At 42.8% G+C, this 18806-nt stretch overlaps 1 protein-coding gene across 4 annotated transcripts in view; it reads left to right on the forward strand.

Moving 5' to 3' along the window:
• Positions 1 to 18806, forward strand: part of LOC137618249 (KIF-binding protein-like) — an 81046-nt gene that overhangs the window by 35662 nt on the left and 26578 nt on the right. For all 4 annotated transcript variants that reach the window (XM_068348402.1, XM_068348399.1, XM_068348401.1 and 1 more), the window contains 4 exons: positions 10457 to 11216; positions 12104 to 12255; positions 14350 to 14454; positions 14580 to 14742. In XM_068348402.1, coding sequence (XP_068204503.1) covers positions 10494 to 11216; positions 12104 to 12255; positions 14350 to 14454; positions 14580 to 14742 — 1143 coding nt within the window. In that variant the 5' untranslated portion in view covers positions 10457 to 10493. The remainder of the gene's footprint in view (positions 1 to 10456; positions 11217 to 12103; positions 12256 to 14349; positions 14455 to 14579; positions 14743 to 18806) is intronic.

Genomic DNA, 18806 nt, shown 5'->3' on the forward strand with positions numbered 1-18806 from the left:
TGCTCAAATGACGTCACGCCCGTCTTCATCCTTTGTTTAGTAGCTGCCCTACTTAGACGGATTTTCCCTGTGCTTCATTTATCGATTTGCATCTACGTTATGTCGCTACCTTCGGCCTCGCCTTCTTCTGGAAAGTTGAGTACAAGGTTCCAGTATTGTTTAGTTAAGCTCTGACCGTAAAGTAAATATTACTTTCCGAGATAATTGCTGTTTTGTGGCAGAGCTGTGCCTCTACCGGACCCGCCATTTTATGGCGTCGTTGTTGTTATGCATGCCTTATTTAGTTAGCCACAACAACGCTTCCGGCCTTATTTACTAATCGAATACATTAGTTTATTTAGTCTTCATAGCTAGGAACTTTTATATCGTGTTTCGACGCTTTTTATCGGTCATCGATTGACCTCATACCAGTCGGCTACTATAGCCCCCAGGCCAGAGAGCCTGCATATAAGTGTTCATGCATGATTTATTAGTGATCCTAGGCTAAGTTATGAAGATAGTGGCATTATTTTACAATACTTTTGACCGTGATGCAAATGTTTTTCGCCTTCAGGGACCATATAGGGGATAGGTTAGTTAGTGACTCTTTCTAACCTAACCTACTTGTAGGACCCCTATATGCTTCCTTCATCCCCTGCCTTGGCATTTCCTCTAATTAGCCTTGATTCCTTTTCTGAGTAAAGGGATCAAATGTCTAATAGAGTATTTATCGCCTCTCAGTCCTCCCTAAGGGAATGAACCCCCCTTAGGGTTGCGTCCGAGAGTGAGGTTAGGCTAGCCCTACCTCTATGGCTAGGATTGTCTATGACTTTCCTGCGATAGCGATATGTCTTCTTCCTTTCCTAGTTCAGGACTTTTAGCCCTGCTCTAGGTTGGGTTAGGAAGGTTTCTCTGTTCCCTGCTGAAACTGTACTCATGCACCGTTTTAGCCGATCTGCCTTATCTTAGGTTAGGGAGTGTCCTCCCTTTCCCTAGTGGCCGCTCTGGTACAGAAACCCTTCCTTGGAAGACTTCTCTCTTCTCCCTTCCCCACCTATCTCTTGTATAGCCTAGCCTATGCTTAGGTTAGTCTATACCCATCTGTCCCCTGTCCTACAACTCCTCCTTAGGGTGGAGTAGTAGGGCTACCCGAGCTTCCATGTGCAGTCCGCTCTGGTACATATACCTTCATAGTGTCCTATGGGGTTAGTTTCTAGATTTGTTCTGCATATGGGGGTCTCCCCCCTTTTGGGTGTCCCCTAGCCCTCCCTTGGGCTACCTAGCTCCCGGTCCTCAGTGACCCCTGCTCCTGGATGATAGAGCCTGCCTCTATCATGGGTACACCCTCTCAGGGGGGGGATGTCCAGAGTCCATGACTGAACTTCCTGCATCCCTTCCCCCCCCCCCTGTCTCTCTCACTATCCGGGTGCTGGTCTCTTGCCGCCTCTACTGTCGGCAATACCTGCCTCCTACCTTGGTGACTCTCCCTACCCTTGCCGCCAGCCCCCTGTGTGCCGGGGGACTGCCGACTGCCGCCGGCTCCTACCAGTGGCTCTCCTTCCTCCTAGCTTGTCGTCCGCTCGCCGGTCGGCCGCCGGAGTGCCGGCATCTACTGCCGGCAATCCGGTTCCGCTTTACCCATCCTTATCCCAGTCACCAAACCGGCATCCTCCGACTGCCGGAGCCGCCGCCGTTGTACCGGCGGCCGCCACCCTGGTATATATTTGACTTTAAACATTGTCTGTCTTAATGCCAGAAACTCTGCTGGAGCGAACTCCGGCATGCCGGCGGCTTGCCGGAAACCCCCGGAGGCGTCAAGAATACTTGCACCCCCTTCTTCTAGCTATCATATTACACTGATAGCCCTATACCGCAAACAGATAGGCTGTTTCCACTATTAAGATCAATACCTTGGTACTGTTCTGTTAGTGATCATGCTGTCTCTTTGCATTCTTCTAAATTCCAGCATGCTGCGTGCATCTTAGCACGGCTGGTTGCCGGAAGCAGTTACCTTAAAAGGAGGCCTTCTAGCCCCTAGCTTGGGTCCGAATGATCTCGGTCCCAATCTTACCCTTGGGTTTTTTCCACGGAATTCCATTGCCCTATGGAAATCTAAGGAACTCTATCCGGTGCCTTCGGTCGCTCGGATTATCCAAGGACAAAGCTTACGGTAACCAGCCGGGCGAGATGCATGGAGTATGTTCTCCTTTACTATTTCAATCTCTATGCATCACACCCATCATTAAGTTAAAATTAATAATTAATATTAACTTAGTTTAAGAGCCATTCTTATGACTCCCCCATACTCATTTTCTCTTTCTTCCACAGGAGGAGCAGATGAAGTGTGACTTCGCCTTCTGCGCTGTGAAACGCCCGCAGTTTTACGGGCATACGGCTTGCAGGACTCACGCCCCTTGTGCCGACAAGAAAGGGGATCTGAAGTTTTGGAATCCACTGAACTGTACGGTCTGTCAGGCTCACCTAGTTGAAGCCTTCCATAACCCTCCCTCAGCGGAGGTCAGAGACATTTCTCGTGAAAAGCTACGCAAGTGGGTGCGTGGCTTCCAGAAAAATGCCACCGGACCTTACCTGGCCACCGAAGAATTGAGGTCACTTCTGTTCCCTAAGGCCTCCCCTGATTCAGTGATACCCAAAGACGTGATTCCCACTGTCCAAATTACAGTGGAACCTGATGTTGTCATGGCTCAGTCCATGCACGAGTGCCGCTTGGATTCCGAAGATGACGAACAGATATCGGATGTCTCGGAAGACACGGAGAAAACGCTTATGGCTCAAGGAGCCGAAGATGAAGAAGACAAGGTGGAATACGCCGAGTCGGAGCAAGAGGTCGCTCCTCCTTCCATCCCCGCTCCTACTCCTACACCGTCGGAAATGTCTATTCCGTCTACCTCCTCGACCCCGGATCCCTCTTCTTCCACTCAAGAAATGATCCGACTGATTAGAGCCGTCATGGACGACAGGTTGAAGGAGAATCAGGAGTTCATCAGGTCCATGATGGGATCCAGAGAACCGAAGAGGATTTCGGTTAAGGATCTCCCCGCTTGCTCACATGCCAACCCGTGGAGGTATGCTGAGCATATGGTTATCGCGACCGGCAGGATCTTCGTCAGTGATAAGATCGGCACGGTCCCTTTGGAAGACGTGGAGTTCTTCCCAAACTTTGAGGCCTACCCGGACTGTTACGTCCGTCTGCGTTCCGAACCTGCCTCGAAGGAAGAGACCGAACCGAAGGAAGAGATAGTGTTCGATCTCGCAAAGGCCCAGGCTATGCTAGCCACCGCATTCAAGAGTAGAGGCTTTACCTGCTCTAAGCTTCCGGCCCTGAGCAAGAAGCACCCTACTTATGTCGCACCTGAAAGTGCGGTTCTTCCATTCCTGGAAAAGGCCTTAACTGCGTGCCTTAAAGCTGCGGATGAAGGGAAAGCCTGCCCTGCACTGGAGGAGTGCAGACCCTTCTCCATAGTTACTCCCCCTGACGCTCGACACTGGAAGGATGTCCAGCATACTTTCGTCGTGGGAAGGCTAGATCCTGACGTCGCCGGACGTCAGTTTAATGAAGACCTCCCTAAGCTCAACGATCACCTCCTTCGTCGGGAACAAGATACGAAGGAGAGGCTCGCAGCATCCTTATCTCATCAAGTCCAACTCGAAGTTATGGCCTGTGACACCAGAGTACCAGACCACTACATGGTACTCTCCAAATCCCACTTGATGACCGTGATGAAGGACTTGTACCACTTCATAAAGGCTCGGAGAGCCTGTCGTGAATTCGTGTTTGCAGGTGCCACCGTGAAACACGAACCCCGGAGGCTGATTTCCTCCAACATCTGGGGTAAACACCTCTTTCCTTCCGACCTTGTGAAGGAAATCACCGACAGAGCCGCCACGGAGAATAGGAACCTTCTCCACAAGTGGGGCATGTCCAGAAAAAGGAAACCCTCTCAGGACGACGGACCTCAACCTAAGAGGAAATCCCAAAAACAGAAACCCCAGCAACGTCAACAAAGACGTCAGTTTCCGGGACCCGCTACCTCCCAAGTGGTTGCCCAACCACAACAGACCTTTCAATTGGTCCCCCAACCGGTGTTGTCACAGTCACCGGTCTTCACCCCTGCTTTCGAGCAACAGTCAACTACCTTTCGTGCCAAAGGTAGAGGCTCATACAGAGGTGCAAGCAAAGACGCCTCTCGCCGTCCCTCCAGAGGCAGAGGAGGAAAGGGAGCTAGCGGCCGAGGCAGCAAGCCCTCGGGACACCAGAAGCAATGAAGTGCTTCCGGTGGGAGGAAGACTCCGCCAATTCCAGGATCGTTGGACCTTCGATCCCTGGGCACACAGCATCGTCAAGAAGGGTCTAGGCTGGAGTTGGACTCAACCACCCCCAATCTTCCAGCAATTCTTCCAACAATCAACCCCTCTTCTGGAAGAATATGTCCTAGATCTCTTGAACAAGAAGGTGATAAGGAAGGTAAATTCCACCAGGTTCCAAGGGAGACTGTTTTGTGTCCCCAAGAAAGACTCAGACAAACTCAGAGTCATTCTGGACTTATCCCCCCTCAACAAGTTCATAGCGAACGACAAGTTCAAGATGCTGACTCTTCAACAGATAAGGACCCTTCTGCCTCGAGGTTCCTACACGGTCTCCATAGACCTGGCGGATGCCTACTGGCACGTTCCAATGAACCATCACGCTTCCTCCTACCTAGGATTTCGACTCCAAAGGAAAAGCTACGCCTTCCGGGCCATGCCCTTCGGCCTCAACGGGGCCCCTCGGATCTTCACAAAACTGGCGGATGCCATAGTACAACAACTCCGCCTACGAAACGTCCAGGTGATGGCCTACCTCGACGACTGGCTAGTCTGGGCTCCATCGCCCGAAGATTGTGCAAAATCTTGCAATGAAGTCACCCAGTACCTAGAACACCTGGGATTCAAGATCAACGAGAAAAAATCTCGCCTCTCTCCAGCTCAGAAGTTCCAGTGGTTGGGAATCCACTGGAACCTTCAGTCACACCGCCTTTCCATCCCCCAGAAGAAAAGGAAGGAAATAGCAGGGTCTGTCAAGCGACTGCTGAAATCCAAACGCATTTCAAGACGCCAGCAGGAACGAGTTCTAGGCTCTCTACAGTTCGCCTCAGTGACAAACCCAGTGCTTCGCGCACAGCTAAAGGATGCCGCGGGAGTCTGGAGACGTTCGGCATCCATCGCTCGAAGAGACCTCAAGAGACGGCTTCCAAACAGACTGCGACTTCTCCTAAAGCCGTGGTCAGAAGAAAAGGCCCTGAAAAGGTCCATTCCTCTCCAACACCCTCCTCCATCACTCAACATCCACACGGACGCTTCGCTGGAGGGTTGGGGAGGTCACTCCCACCAAAAACAGGCTCAAGGCACCTGGTCTCCCCTGTTCAAGACGTTCCACATAAACATCTTGGAGGCCATGGCGGTTCTTCTAACCCTGAAGAAGTTATCCCCGCCGCCCTCGATCCACATCCGTCTAACCCTAGACAACTCGGTGGTAGTTCGTTGTCTCAATCGCCAAGGCTCAAGATCGCCCCAGATAAATCAGGTGCTTCTCCCAATCTTCCGTCTGGCAGAGAAGAAGAAGTGGCACCTGTCTGCAGTTCACCTACAAGGATTCCGCAACGTGACAGCGGATGCTCTATCTCGGACAAACCCGATAGAGTCGGAATGGTCTCTAGACGCAAGATCGTTCTCCTTCATCTCTCACCAAGTCCCAGAACTTCAGATAGATCTCTTTGCAACGAGCGACAACAATCAACTTCCTCGGTATGTGGCCCCGTACGAGGACCCCAAAGCAGAAGCAGTGGATGCCATGTCACTGGATTGGAACAGATGGTCCAAGATCTACCTGTTCCCTCCCACCAACCTTCTGTTGAAAGTCCTCTCCAAACTGAGAACCTTCAAAGGGACAGCGGCCCTAGTGGCTCCCAAGTGGCCTCGGAGCAACTGGCACCCCCTGGTCCTGGAGCTGCAGCCCAAGCTGATCCCTCTCCCGGGCCCAGTTCTCTCTCAACAAGTACAGAAGTCGACTGTCTTCGCTTCATCATCGAAAATCAAGGACATTCATCTCATGATTTTCTCTCCCTAGCCGCAAAGAAGAGGTTTGGGATCTCGAAGAAAAGTCTGGACTTCCTAGAGGAATACAAGACCGAATCCACAAGACGGCAATATGAATCATCTTGGAGGAAATGGGTCTCCTTTGTCAAGACAAAAAATCCTAAAGAAATCACGATTGATTTCTGCATGTCCTTCTTTATTTACCTTCATGGACAGGGATTAGCAGCCAATACGATATCAACCTGCAAATCAGCCTTGACTAGACCAATTCTATATGCTTTCCAAATTGATCTGTCCAACGACATCTTCAATAAACTACCGAAAGCATGTGCTCGCCTACGCCCAGCACCCCCACCGAAACCGATCTCCTGGTCTCTAGACAAGGTACTCCATTTCGCCTCCAACTTGGACAATGATTCATGCCCTCTCAAGGATCTGACTCAGAAAGTTATATTTCTCTTTGCTCTCGCTTCAGGAGCTCGAGTCAGCGAAATAGTGGCATTATCAAGAGAAGAGGGACACATCCTGTTTACCGATACAGGAGAAGTTACCCTCTCCCCTGATCCGACGTTTCTCGCCAAAAATGAATTACCCACCAAAAGATGGGGCCCTTGGAGAATATGCCCCCTGAAGGAGGATGCCTCTCTATGTCCAGTAGAGAGCCTCAAGGTCTATCTTCGCAGAACTTCAAACTTTGGTGGAGGCCAACTCTTCAAAGGAGAAACATCGGGCAGCGACCTGTCACTGAAACAATTAAAGAGCGAAAATCACCTACTTCATTCGCAGAGCGGATCCGAACAGTACACCCGCTGGTCATGATCCTAGAAAAGTGGCATCATCTCTGAATTTCTTTCAGAGCATGGACTTTGAAAGCCTTAAAAACTTCACGGGTTGGAAGTCCTCGCGAGTTTTCTTTAAACATTATGCGAAACAAGTGCACGAAGTCAAACATTTTGTGGTAGCCGCAGGTAGTGTTATGAAACCTGCACCTAACTCTGCGTAGAACAGTGAGTTACTTGGGACTCTAACTCTTCGGGTGCCTATGTTGACCCTCAAGCGATTCATAGTGATGTCGAAAACACTTAGTGCTTTTATAACTGTTCTTATCCCAGGTGAAATGTCATAGTTGTCACACAAGTGCCGCATGCCCTGAGCATGATGTGTTTTTTAATCAAAGACTTGCGTTCCTCGAGAACGAGTGCCTACTAATAAACTTGAAATTCCTTTTCAGATTCAAGAGCAAGTCTTTATTACTATGTACATTATAATTGCTGTAAATGAACTTTACTTATTGCTGTAAATTATTTAATTTCTGCATTTGTGAAATAAAATTTCTATTTTATTACCTGTGCGTCTCAATCAGCTCCTACTTACTATGAAATACATGCCTGTCATAGTTTTATTATCCCCCCTTTTCCTTATGGTTATGAAGAAATTAAGATGCTAACTCTTAATTTATATTCACTCTGATTATGTAAGGTTCCAACACGAATACTTACTTTTGATACCCGGGAGATGAACCATCACTCTCAATACACAGTGCCCAACCACCACTGGTCTAATTTTCAGAATGTTCCTATACAAATACCAAACATTCGGCTTCATCTCCAAGTTCTTCAAGTTCTTCTATCAGGATGAATAGCCCTTCAATACCACTTTGACGTCGGCATAGCCCATGGGAACTTCACTGCCAAGGGGGGCAGGATGCTTCTTCCCTATGGTCCTTTATCAAAGATTACTATGCTGTTTTGTCAATGCCTTGGCACTTACTATTAGGGGAAAATCTACCACGATACATTGATTCTCTGGTATTCTTCCATCAGGACGCCATGGCTTGAGCCCAAAAAACGGATTTTGAGCGAAGCGAAAAATCTATTTTTGGGTGAGATAGCCATGGCGTCCTGATGGACCCTCCCTGCTACTTCGTCCAGTTTTAGATCCCACCCTGTTCTACTGTATCATGGTGATGGGCAAGCAACTGGCTTCAGGATGAAGACGGGCGTGACGTCATTTGAGCAATGGCGCCCGTTTGTTTACGTCTCGAGTATCAGTAGTAGCCACGAGTGAGATTGGCTGTGGAGCGGCTCCCAGCTATTCTCAACCCTTACACACCGAAGCATTAACTCTGTTCGGGGTGAAGATAGCTATGTGGCGCGTTCAGACATGCGTCCCCTGTTGATATACGATGTCTTAAAGGGAAACCTTTGGGATACTCGCTCCAGAAGTTAGAATTCTGTGATAACCTGTGGTTAAATTCTCTGGGAATATCTTAGTAGTTTTATACCCAAGGAAGCTACCAAAAAGGAACCTTCCATCAGGACGCCATGGCTATCTCACCCAAAAATAGATTTTTCGCTTCGCTCAAAATCAGTTTTAGAGCTCATGTTAAGAATCTCAATATTTGATTGTGGATTATAATTTTAACTATTTTGTATGGGATATAGTTTAGTGCACTTTTTCCACAATCATGTGGTTTTTCTTAACCATTTTGAGTTCATTGGATAGTTTTAATAACTTGTGCTCAACTATGATAGCATTTAGAATATTTATTATTAGATTTATTTGAAAGTTGTTACAATTTTTTACAATTTAATCTTATGGATCTCCTTTTTGGAGGAGACTATTAAGCAATTCTCGTGACTTTGTGTCAGACGTAATTTGGATCAGCATACCTAAAAGGAAACTCCTGGTGTTTTGTTTCCCGGTTTCGCAATCAGGAATTTTCGAGGATACTGTCTGACACTCATGGGTCTTGGATACATATGCCTTTCCTTTGTTCAACCTGATTACCTGGGTGATCAACTGAGTGTTGATCATGCCAGGTCTCAGGATAACCCCAGGAGCTCCCAGATGATCACAAAATGAGTGGGATCAGGATCTATTAGCATGTTTAGTAAAGCTCCTGTCAGTTGGACTTTTTGGTTGAAGACTTTACAGCATCTAGTGAAAGGCTTTTCACAAGGGACTTCTTATGAGATGTCTGGAAATCTATTACAGGCCCCTGCAGCTGTCTATAAAGAAAAATTTACCATTTTCTGTGATTGGTATTGCAGAAGGGGTATTTCTCCAATTGTAGCTTCGATAGTGCAGATTGTGGACTCCATCGTCCCTCCCTTCACCAAGAAAAGTGCCTCTCAGTTAAGGCTGTGAAAGGCTACCATGCAACCTTGAGCACACTCTGATGACTGAGTCCTCTGCTCCTCATGAGAGTTGCTCATGAGAAGCTTCAAAGTAGTCATATCCACCCTGGAGTGGGATGTGACCCTCTGGCTCTGAGGTCTTTAATCAGTGCCCCATGCAAGCCTTTGAGATGAGCATCTGACACAGATCTTACTATCTTGACAATCTTTCGACTAACCTTTGCTTCGGCGAAGTGAGTTCGCAAGTTTTGGCATCTCAGATGTCACTAGTCATTCCAAAAGCAGGTCTCCATATTTTTTCCTGAGTACGTAGCCAAACCCCAGCTGCCCACGATACCAGGTTTAAGTCCTTCTTCTTTTCTCAGGAGGTGTTCGGAGGGCATCAGAATGATCGGCTTCTTTGTTTTTTATTTACTTTGATGCATTGCAGCAACCTAATCATACTGCCATTTCAAGGATCTAGTTACTAAGGAGCATAGTACCTGCTCATTTGAAGGCTAAAAGGATATTCTCTTTCTGCATTTCTTGAATCCTTACTGATAATCAAACAAGTTCATGATGGGTGATGAAATGCCAAAGATGTAGCTTATTATCAAGCTAATCATGGTTACTTGGTTACGTATTGTAATTGAGGTTTGTCATGAATTTATTAATGTTTAACTTTATTTGTTTCCTTGTTCTTTATTAAGATAGCATTTGTTTGTTGTCAAGCATTAATAACAGAAAGTACTGTAGCAGAGTGTGGGTATTGGAAATATGTTACTGCAGTGTGTTCACTTACAGGAAAAAATTCATTAAATTTTTATTGAACTTTGATGTGTATTGTATACATACAGCATACAGTAGTTCCCTGAAAGATAAAGCTTTTCTACATGTAGGTTTTCTTTTGCAGAAAGAAAATTAATAACCAAGTGAAATGTTTATGAACTTGGCAAATAGATTTGAACTAATACAGTATTCATTTTTTGAAATTTTTGGTGTGAGGTGTTTCATTACTTTATTTTATTGATTCCATATTATATCAATTTGAATTTTATGCAAAATCTTTTGCCAACCTTTTTAAAATTAGAGTACTTAAGAGGAAAGTGAAGGAAAGAGTTATTAAAAATAATTTGTAACACATTGAGGCAGATTATTCCTGGAGGAAATTTACTGTTCCAACTTGTAAATTATGTTGGTTACATTTAAATTTAGAAAAACACAAAGGCAACATCTTTTTACTGTACAGTAATTTATTTCAGATTGCCGCTGTGTGAAGTGTGTTTTATATTCTGCCAGATGGCAACTTTAGAAGACCAGTACCAAAAGGCCTTAAGACTTTACCAAGAAGAAAGCCAAAATGATCCTTTCTCAGAACCCTATAAGTCGAAATATGCTGCAAGAGACATCCTAGAAGAATTAAAGGCCCGTCTAAGCAAGCAGCTCGATGAAGATGATGACGAAGATGATGATGGCTCTGGCGAAGAAGGAACGGATGTCGTCGGCATAACGAGAGCAAGATTAGCTGCAGTTGTGTATCATCTAGGGGTTATAGCTGTTGAGACAGAAGAGCTGTCTACAGGTGAAGAGCACTTGAATAAAGTACTGACAATAGTTGGTGATGCAATCGAAGGGATTTCAGGAGCTTCATCAGCCAATGTTAACGAAGCAGACTTGGTTTCTGCAGCGCTGATGGGCGATGCTGAAAGCCTTCTTTCATCCAGTAGTGGAGTGCCTTCTGTTAGTCCCATAGCCGTGAGTCCTCTCACTGTCGCTTTGGCTATTAGTTGTCATAACCAGCTTGGAATTCTTTGGTCAAACCGTACTCAATTTCCAAGAGCAAAGCAACACTTAGAGCGTGCCTGTTTACTATATACGGAGTATCAGCAGCGAAATTCTAGTCCCCCACGAACAATAGGGAGTTTATTTTCTTCAATTTCTCAAGTAGATGAAGGCTGGGAAGAAAATGGAATGAATGCATTGGAAAAACTTCACACTCATACTTTATATTATCTTGCACAGGTAAGTTAATGGTATGCTAATTTCATGATTCTGAGTTTAGGCTAGAGATGTTTTACTTGTTTCCTGAATCAATGAACCTGCCTTATTTTAAGAAGCAGATATATCACCAATTAGCATGAGGTGTCATTATGTTTCTTTTATTGAATGAGTGATTATCACAATCGGTGAGAAAAGTTATTGCCATATAATTAGAAATTATATAGGATGTATGCCTCTAATATTCAATAAGATTTAGTGCAATCTTATGTTTCCTGTACTTATTTATTGTGAAAGTTTTCTGGTTTAGAAGATGAAGTGGGTTGATTTCAAAGGCCTTCAATTCATTCACCAGTTATAGATTTCATATAGCCTAGTAATAGGGCAGTGCTCACTAAATGCCAGACAACTTGGGATTCCTTTTAAGTAAGCATCCATTATGTTCCTTATTATCTAAATCTCTGAGGATTGATGTAGATACTGTAACTGTATTTGTCACTACATTGGGAAAGGTATGGGTTAAGTGAATTTTGTAATGTTATGAGTTATTACACTTTGATATACCTTTGCCAATCTTGAAATATAAGTGTTCAGAGTGATATTGAACTATAGGTCATTTTGCAATTGGAAAATAGGTTTAGATATTTTTCCGAGTGAGTTATGAGTAAAAAATACTACATCTTAAGGAAAATGCTATTTTGTTTTACTTTTAAAATGTATTCCTTTCTGTTAAAAGGAAAGAATATGGATACTAATCACTGAACTATTTTGTTGCTCTACTAAAAACTACTGTATATGTTTTTCAGAGTTGGAATACAGTCATATGATTCATATATAGTAATGATAATGAGTCTTAAGGCAGTTGACTGTTCGGGCTTTTCATGACTCATATTTATTCATATTATTTGCAGGTGTATGGGCATATGGGAATGGATGAGAAGTCAGCAGGATATTGCCACTCAACTCTAAAACGTCAGTTATCTTGCAAAGACTGTGATCTAATTGACTGGGCAGTTAATGCTGCTAATCTTTCCCAGTTTTATCTGAGGAGGGAAAAGTTTAGGTAAGATAAAACCAAGTTAGTTGATCCATCACAAAGTAACTTTGATTCTATTGGTTGCTGATAATCTTTTGTATAGCCTAGAGGAATTGTGTGTTATTTTTGTGGCTTGCTTATAGAGTATGCAATAAAGTATGCAGTATATGACTCAGCTTGCTAGTATATTTGATTAGGTATGCATAATATAGGATATAGAAATGAGCGTAAAATTCTCTGAATCTTACATTAAACTTTCAGAGAGGAGACACCTTTACGTGTAAAAAAGAAGCTTTTTTGACTGAAATTTGACAAAATGTTTAACAAAACTTATAGCTAGATGTTACAGACTAGAGCATTCTGTTAAAAGTTACATAATCTTGGTTATACATGAAGTTATTAATTTCATAATGATAAGTTTTTAGATGTGTGCGTTTTAAATGGGTCACAGTAATATACTGTAGTTGTTTGCTGAAAAGTAGATAATGGAGAATGTTGTAAGTGTGGGCCAAAACTGATGTGTTTTAGGAATTCAAAGGAATTCCCTCTTTCCAAGCAAAATTCTTTACAGTATAATATTATGACCTTTTCAGTAAATTATGATTTTGCACTCCAGGGGAACAATTTAGCTTACCTGTGCTTAGTGAGATTCCAGACTACCTTTTGCACATAATTTGTTCAGCCTCCTTTGCATGTGTTATTAGTATTTTTTCTGTAATTTCTTTTTTGCCATTTTGTAAAATTGTGCAGATTGAAAAAAGCTAAATATAGAAAGTCCTCAACTTATAAATAATTGATTAACAAACATTCGGAGATACAAATACAAATCCAGCTGAAAATATCAAAGATAAGATGAAGAACTGTTGCAATAAAACAATATAATTCATGTGAAATCCAACTGTTTTTTTATTGTAGCTGGAAATCATAGACATGGGATTCAAGTTAGGCCTACCCTAGGCCAAAAATTTACAAAATTCTACTTACAAACAATTTGACTTACAAGTCATGTACACACTCGAAGCGAGATAGGAGAGGTACCTTATTAACGGCTCTCCTTTCATTCTCGTTTTTCGTTTTCTTGCCACTTTGACCCCTCGAAGCGATAATGCTGTTCGGGGTGAAGATAGCTATGTGGCGTGTCAAGAATACGTCCTCTGATATTACGCGATATCCCATTAAGATTTATTTAGGGATATTCGCTCCAGGAGTTAGAATTCTGGATACCTTAAGGTAAAATTCTCTGGGAATATCACCGTAGTCAAATATACCCTAGGAAGCTACCCTAAAGGAACTTCCATCAGGACGACATGGCTATCTCACCCAAAAATAGTTTTTTTGCTTCGCTCAAAATCCGTTTTGTAACCAATTATCAAGTTTGTAATTTGAGGACCTTCTGTATAATCTCAGATCATTAATGAAAAATTGCTTTAGTTTTGTGTAAATAGGTTGGCTTCAGACTACCATTTTCTTGATTAAGTAGGACTTGTAAGTGTTGTTATGTGTAAATAGGTTGGAATGAGACTAGCATTTTCTTGATTAAGTAGGACTTGTAAGTTTTGTTATATTGGAAGGTATGAGGGCAAACACCTTTCCATTACGCTAATACATTAGGTCCTTTTGTTACAACGGATATACATTCCTACATTTTATAACTTAAGTTTTGATGCAAGTCGTAGTACAATACATCTAAATGCTTTACTGTACGTAAATACCAAAGTCTCTAACCTATGCTGTTGCAGTAGTAAAGTCATAATGTAGGGAAGCATGCTTTTATGACATGAAAATATAACTAGGATTTAAAAAATACTTGGTGGATATGAATAGTAAATGATTCAAAAACGGTAAGAAAAAAAAAGCTGTGTTGTATCTGTGAAACATACGTCAAAACTGTTTTAACCTCAGGCCTTACTGTAACCAACCAGTGAGTTTTTTATTTTTCTACAAAAAAATGTGTTTCAACAAATAAACATTAAAAGTAAACATAAGTACAGTATCATGAGTATTCAGTTTACTTAACAGATCTTTAGCCCTAGGTTAAGGTATTTAAGTACTTTATTGTCAAAAACTGTTAGGTACTGTATTCTGTTCATCTTAAAATATTATATAAAAAAAAAATTGCAGGATTGCCAGGCATTTGTTATCGTCGGCTCTGAAGGTACTTTCACAATATGAATTTGAAGTCAGAAGAGATGTACAAGATGAAGACTGTGAGGAAGCAACTACCATGTAAATATTAGTAGCATTTTATCATGTATAATATGAAAATTTTAATCCTGAAAATATAGTCTTCATATGCAAGCTAAATGAAAATTTTGTTCTTTTAAAATGCACACATTTTCTCCAATCTCCAGGCACGAAAAGTTTGACAAAAGTAATGCTGATGTTCAGCGGTGCTGGGGACGTTATTGTCTAGTCCTCCTCCAGTTTTCGGTCGATAGAGCAATTCCTGATGATGAATCATCGACCAACGTTCGAGAACCAGAGGAACTGGAAGAGGATACTTTAGATAAGGAGGTAAAGGACAAGTAATCTATCTTGATTTTGTTGAAGATGCTTTCTGAGCAAAGATGGGTAATTTTAGCCTTCTTGAAGTGTATTAAACATTATAGGGTCTGTCTGAGCAAAAATCTGACATTGATTTTAGCCTTCTGAAAGTGTTGTAAACGTTATAGATGCCTTCTGCACAAAGATCTGGCAGTGATTTTAGCCTTCTGGAAGCATATTAAACATTATAGATTCTGTCTGAGCAAATATCTGACATTGATTTTAGCCTTCTGGAAGAGTTGTAAATGTTATAGATACTGTCTGCACATACATCTGGCAGTGATTTTAGCCTTCTGGAAGCATATTAGACATTATAGAATCTTAGCAAAGATCTGACATTGATTTTAGCCTTCTGGAAGGGTTGTAAACGTTATAGATACTCTCTGCACATACATCTGTCAGTGATTTTAGCCTTCTGGAAGCGTATTAGACATTATAGAGTCTGAGCAAAGATCTGACATTGATTTTAGCCTTCTGGAAGGGTTGTAAACGTTATAGATACTCTCTGCACATACATCTGTCAGTGATTTTAGCCTTCTGGAAGCGTATTAGACATTATAGAGTCTGAGCAAAGATCTGACATTGATTTTAGCCTTCTGAAAGAGTTGTAAATGTTATAGATACTGTCTGCACATACATCTGGCAGTGATTTTAGCCTTCTGGAAGCATATTAGACATTATAGAATCTGAGCAAAGATCTGACATTGATTTTAGCTTTCTGGAAGGGTTGTAAACGTTATAGATACTGTCTTCACATACATCTGGCAGTGATTTTAGCCTTCTGGAAGCATATTAGACATTATAGAATCTGAGCAAAGATCTGACATTGATTTTAGCCTTCTGGAAGGGTTGTAAACGTTATAGATACTGTCTGCACATACATCTGGCAGTGATTTTAGCCTTCTGGAAGCATATTAGACATTATAGAATCTGAGCAAAGATCTGACATTGATTTTAGCCTTCTGGAAGAGTTGTAAATGTTATAGATACTGTCTGCACATACATCTGGCAGTGATTTTAGCCTTCTGGAAGCATATTAGACTTTATAAAATCTGAGCAAAGATCTGACATTGATTTTAGCCTTCTGGAAGGGTTGTAAACATTATAGATACTCTCTGCACATACATCTGGCAGTGATTTTAGCCTTCTGGAAGAATATTAGACATTATAGAATCTGAGCAAAGATCTGACATTGATTTTAGCCTTCTGGAAGGGTTGTAAACGTTATAGATACTGTCTGCGCAAAGATCTGTCAGTGGTTTTAGCCTTCTGGAAGTTTTGTTGGCAAAGATTATGCCCTCTTCTTTTTTCAATTGGTGAATGACATATACATTGAAAGCTTCAATTTTTTTTTAGTATTTTTATTTTCTTGAAGGATGTAATTATTATCATATTGAACTTGAGTATTATTATGGAAGCTTCGGTGATTCTTAGAATACTCATCAGGTATTTTCCTGGAATGTTATAATTATTGTATATATATATTGTTTAATGTTTTAAGTAAATATGAAAGATTCTTTTAAACATAAGAATAATGTTTGTTAGACGTCCCTAAAAAGGGATTTTGATGAAGGAAAAATCTATTTCTGGGCGAGGAACCTGTGTCGCCCAGTGAAGTACTCCTCTAGCACCATTTCTAAGGCATAGTTATTGCTGAATATACCAGAGAAAAAGAGATGCATGGAATGCCAGGAATAAATCTAGCTTGGTCACTCTTTGAGTATCGGTATAGAAAACTGGGTCATAATTGAACCACAACCATAGGTCCCTCACCAATTAGACCTCTCCTTCATCAACATCTCCCGGAACAACGAGGTGCCATCCTACACCCATCTGTTGCCTCCTACTACGAATATCCCTCTCCACCCCTACATCTCCCCAACCCCCAGCTTCATTCCTCATCAGCACCTGCGTTGGTCAGACATGTTTTATTTTGATCTGTGTTGTTTTGTGTTTTTGAAGATGTCTGACGTTTTAGAGATCCCTGCTCCCAAGTTGAGTATTATATTTGTCCGTTTGGGATTTCTAGATAGCGACACTCATTTATTCTTTTCCAACGCCCCGGGGATTTCTATGTTCATTAAGAGCTTCAAACAGTCGCACCCCTGAAGGAACTTAGAGTTCTCCAGTGGGATGTCACCTTAATTCTCGGGTCGCTTACTCGTGTTCCGTATGAACCCTTGAGCCGTGCCTTAAACAGGCACTTGACCTTTAGGACTGTTTTTCTGCTAGCCTTAGTATCGGCGAAGAAAGTCGGGGAGTTACACGGCCTCTCCTGTAATGCCACTCACGCAGAGGGTTGGAAGGAAATCTCCTTGAGTTTTGTGCCAGAGTTTGTGGCCAAGACTCAGAACCCAGCGATCCACGATCCCAGGTTTGAGGCCTTCACTATTCCTTCCTTACCGGATGTGGCGGTTCAGGTGAGAGGCTTCTCTGTCCCATCAGGTGTCTCCTGTGCTATCTTAAGCAAACTCGGCATCTCAGACCTGAATATCGACGACTTCGTTAGCACCGGCAGAACCAAGAGGGAGGTGTCGAGGAACACGATATCCTTCTGGATCCGTGAGACCATCCGCCAGCCAACCAATCAGCACAACTGCCTGCTTTTCTTTCTCTCCGGCTGTTTCAGCTGAGCTGAAGCGAATTCCTATATTAAATGATTACGGGTTTGTATAGCTAGGAAAAATACAATTTAGGACAAATTGTCATATTTGGTTAATGATAGGTGGCATGAGGGAGATGCACCATTGCGCTCCTCTCTTGACTGTTGGATCTTTTCTCACATTCTTTTGTGAAAATTATATTTTTTATTTTAGCGCTCTCGCTTGGAAATGGGAGCATACCGAAGGGTAAACATATAATGAAGTTAATTTTGCTTCTATGAGGGTACAACCTTTGAAATCCCCTTGTGTGAAGGGGTGACTGTAACCCGCCCTCCTTCCCTTTGGAGTGCTGTTCTTGCTCTTCCTAGAGAGACGATAAGCTCAAAACATAACTTGTCTTGTTTTGTGATTGTTTCTCTTACTTGGGAGGGAGTTACAATACCCGTTTCAGGCAGCATTTCTCCCTACCTACGTACCCGATAATGAAAATTATTCTTTGACGGGTCACCTGGCAGCGATAGTGTTTCTGATAGTGATCCCTGTGTTGCAGTGCCAGTGAATGTTCCCAATGAGTACTCCCCTTGTGATAAAATCCCCAGTGTATTGGTTTACAGTATAATGAGGCCAAGGAAGTTCTTGTTGATTCTACCTCAGAGGGAACCCTTATAGCTTCCTCATGAGAAAAAGCACCGTCAATATTGGCCGCCCAGGCCCTGACTCCTCTATGAAAGAGGAATAGTTGGCAAGAGGAAGGAGAATTCCCTCTCTTTATTATTCCTCTACCAATCTTTTCTCTTTTCCTTTACCTTCTGTGAACAATTCTTCCATGAGAGGAAGACGACAAAGAAAATAGTTACGTGGGGAGGCCTTTCAGTAAAAGTTCCTTTGGAATTGTAACAATTGCCTTCTTTCTTCAGAAGAGTGTGACAGTACTCATCACTAACTGGCACCTTCAGGATCAATCGAAGCAAGCACGAGCCTGTGTTACATTTAACACAGTCGTACTGGTGGCAGGTAGACAGTTGTACTCGGACAAAACATCAGCACTGTAAGTCAGAGAATGGAAGGAGTGTATGCACTCACCTTTCTGGATACTATCACTATTTAAAAAATTGTTCCTTACCCTTGTGCGTGGTCTGTACTGTACGGAACTCACCTGTTGTTATAATCACCTCTGTATCATCAGTTGCAGATGAATAGTCCTAGTGATCTCCACCACTGTACAGTAGGTTAAAATAAGATAGTTCACTTATCTGTCTCTTAACGACACGGAGCTCAATCATCAGCCCATACCTTTAGGGCTGGGTAGTGATTTGAGGCTGCTTTGACAGCCACCGTGGCGAGTGAATGGTCCTAACAAGACCGATCTTCAGCACAGTACGGTAAGCCAATAGGGATATCGTTTACATTAGTCTTTGTTTACCAGCCACT

Source organism: Palaemon carinicauda, chromosome 24 (assembly GCF_036898095.1).
Source record: "Palaemon carinicauda isolate YSFRI2023 chromosome 24, ASM3689809v2, whole genome shotgun sequence".
In the NCBI taxonomy this organism is placed as follows: domain Eukaryota; kingdom Metazoa; phylum Arthropoda; class Malacostraca; order Decapoda; family Palaemonidae; genus Palaemon; species Palaemon carinicauda.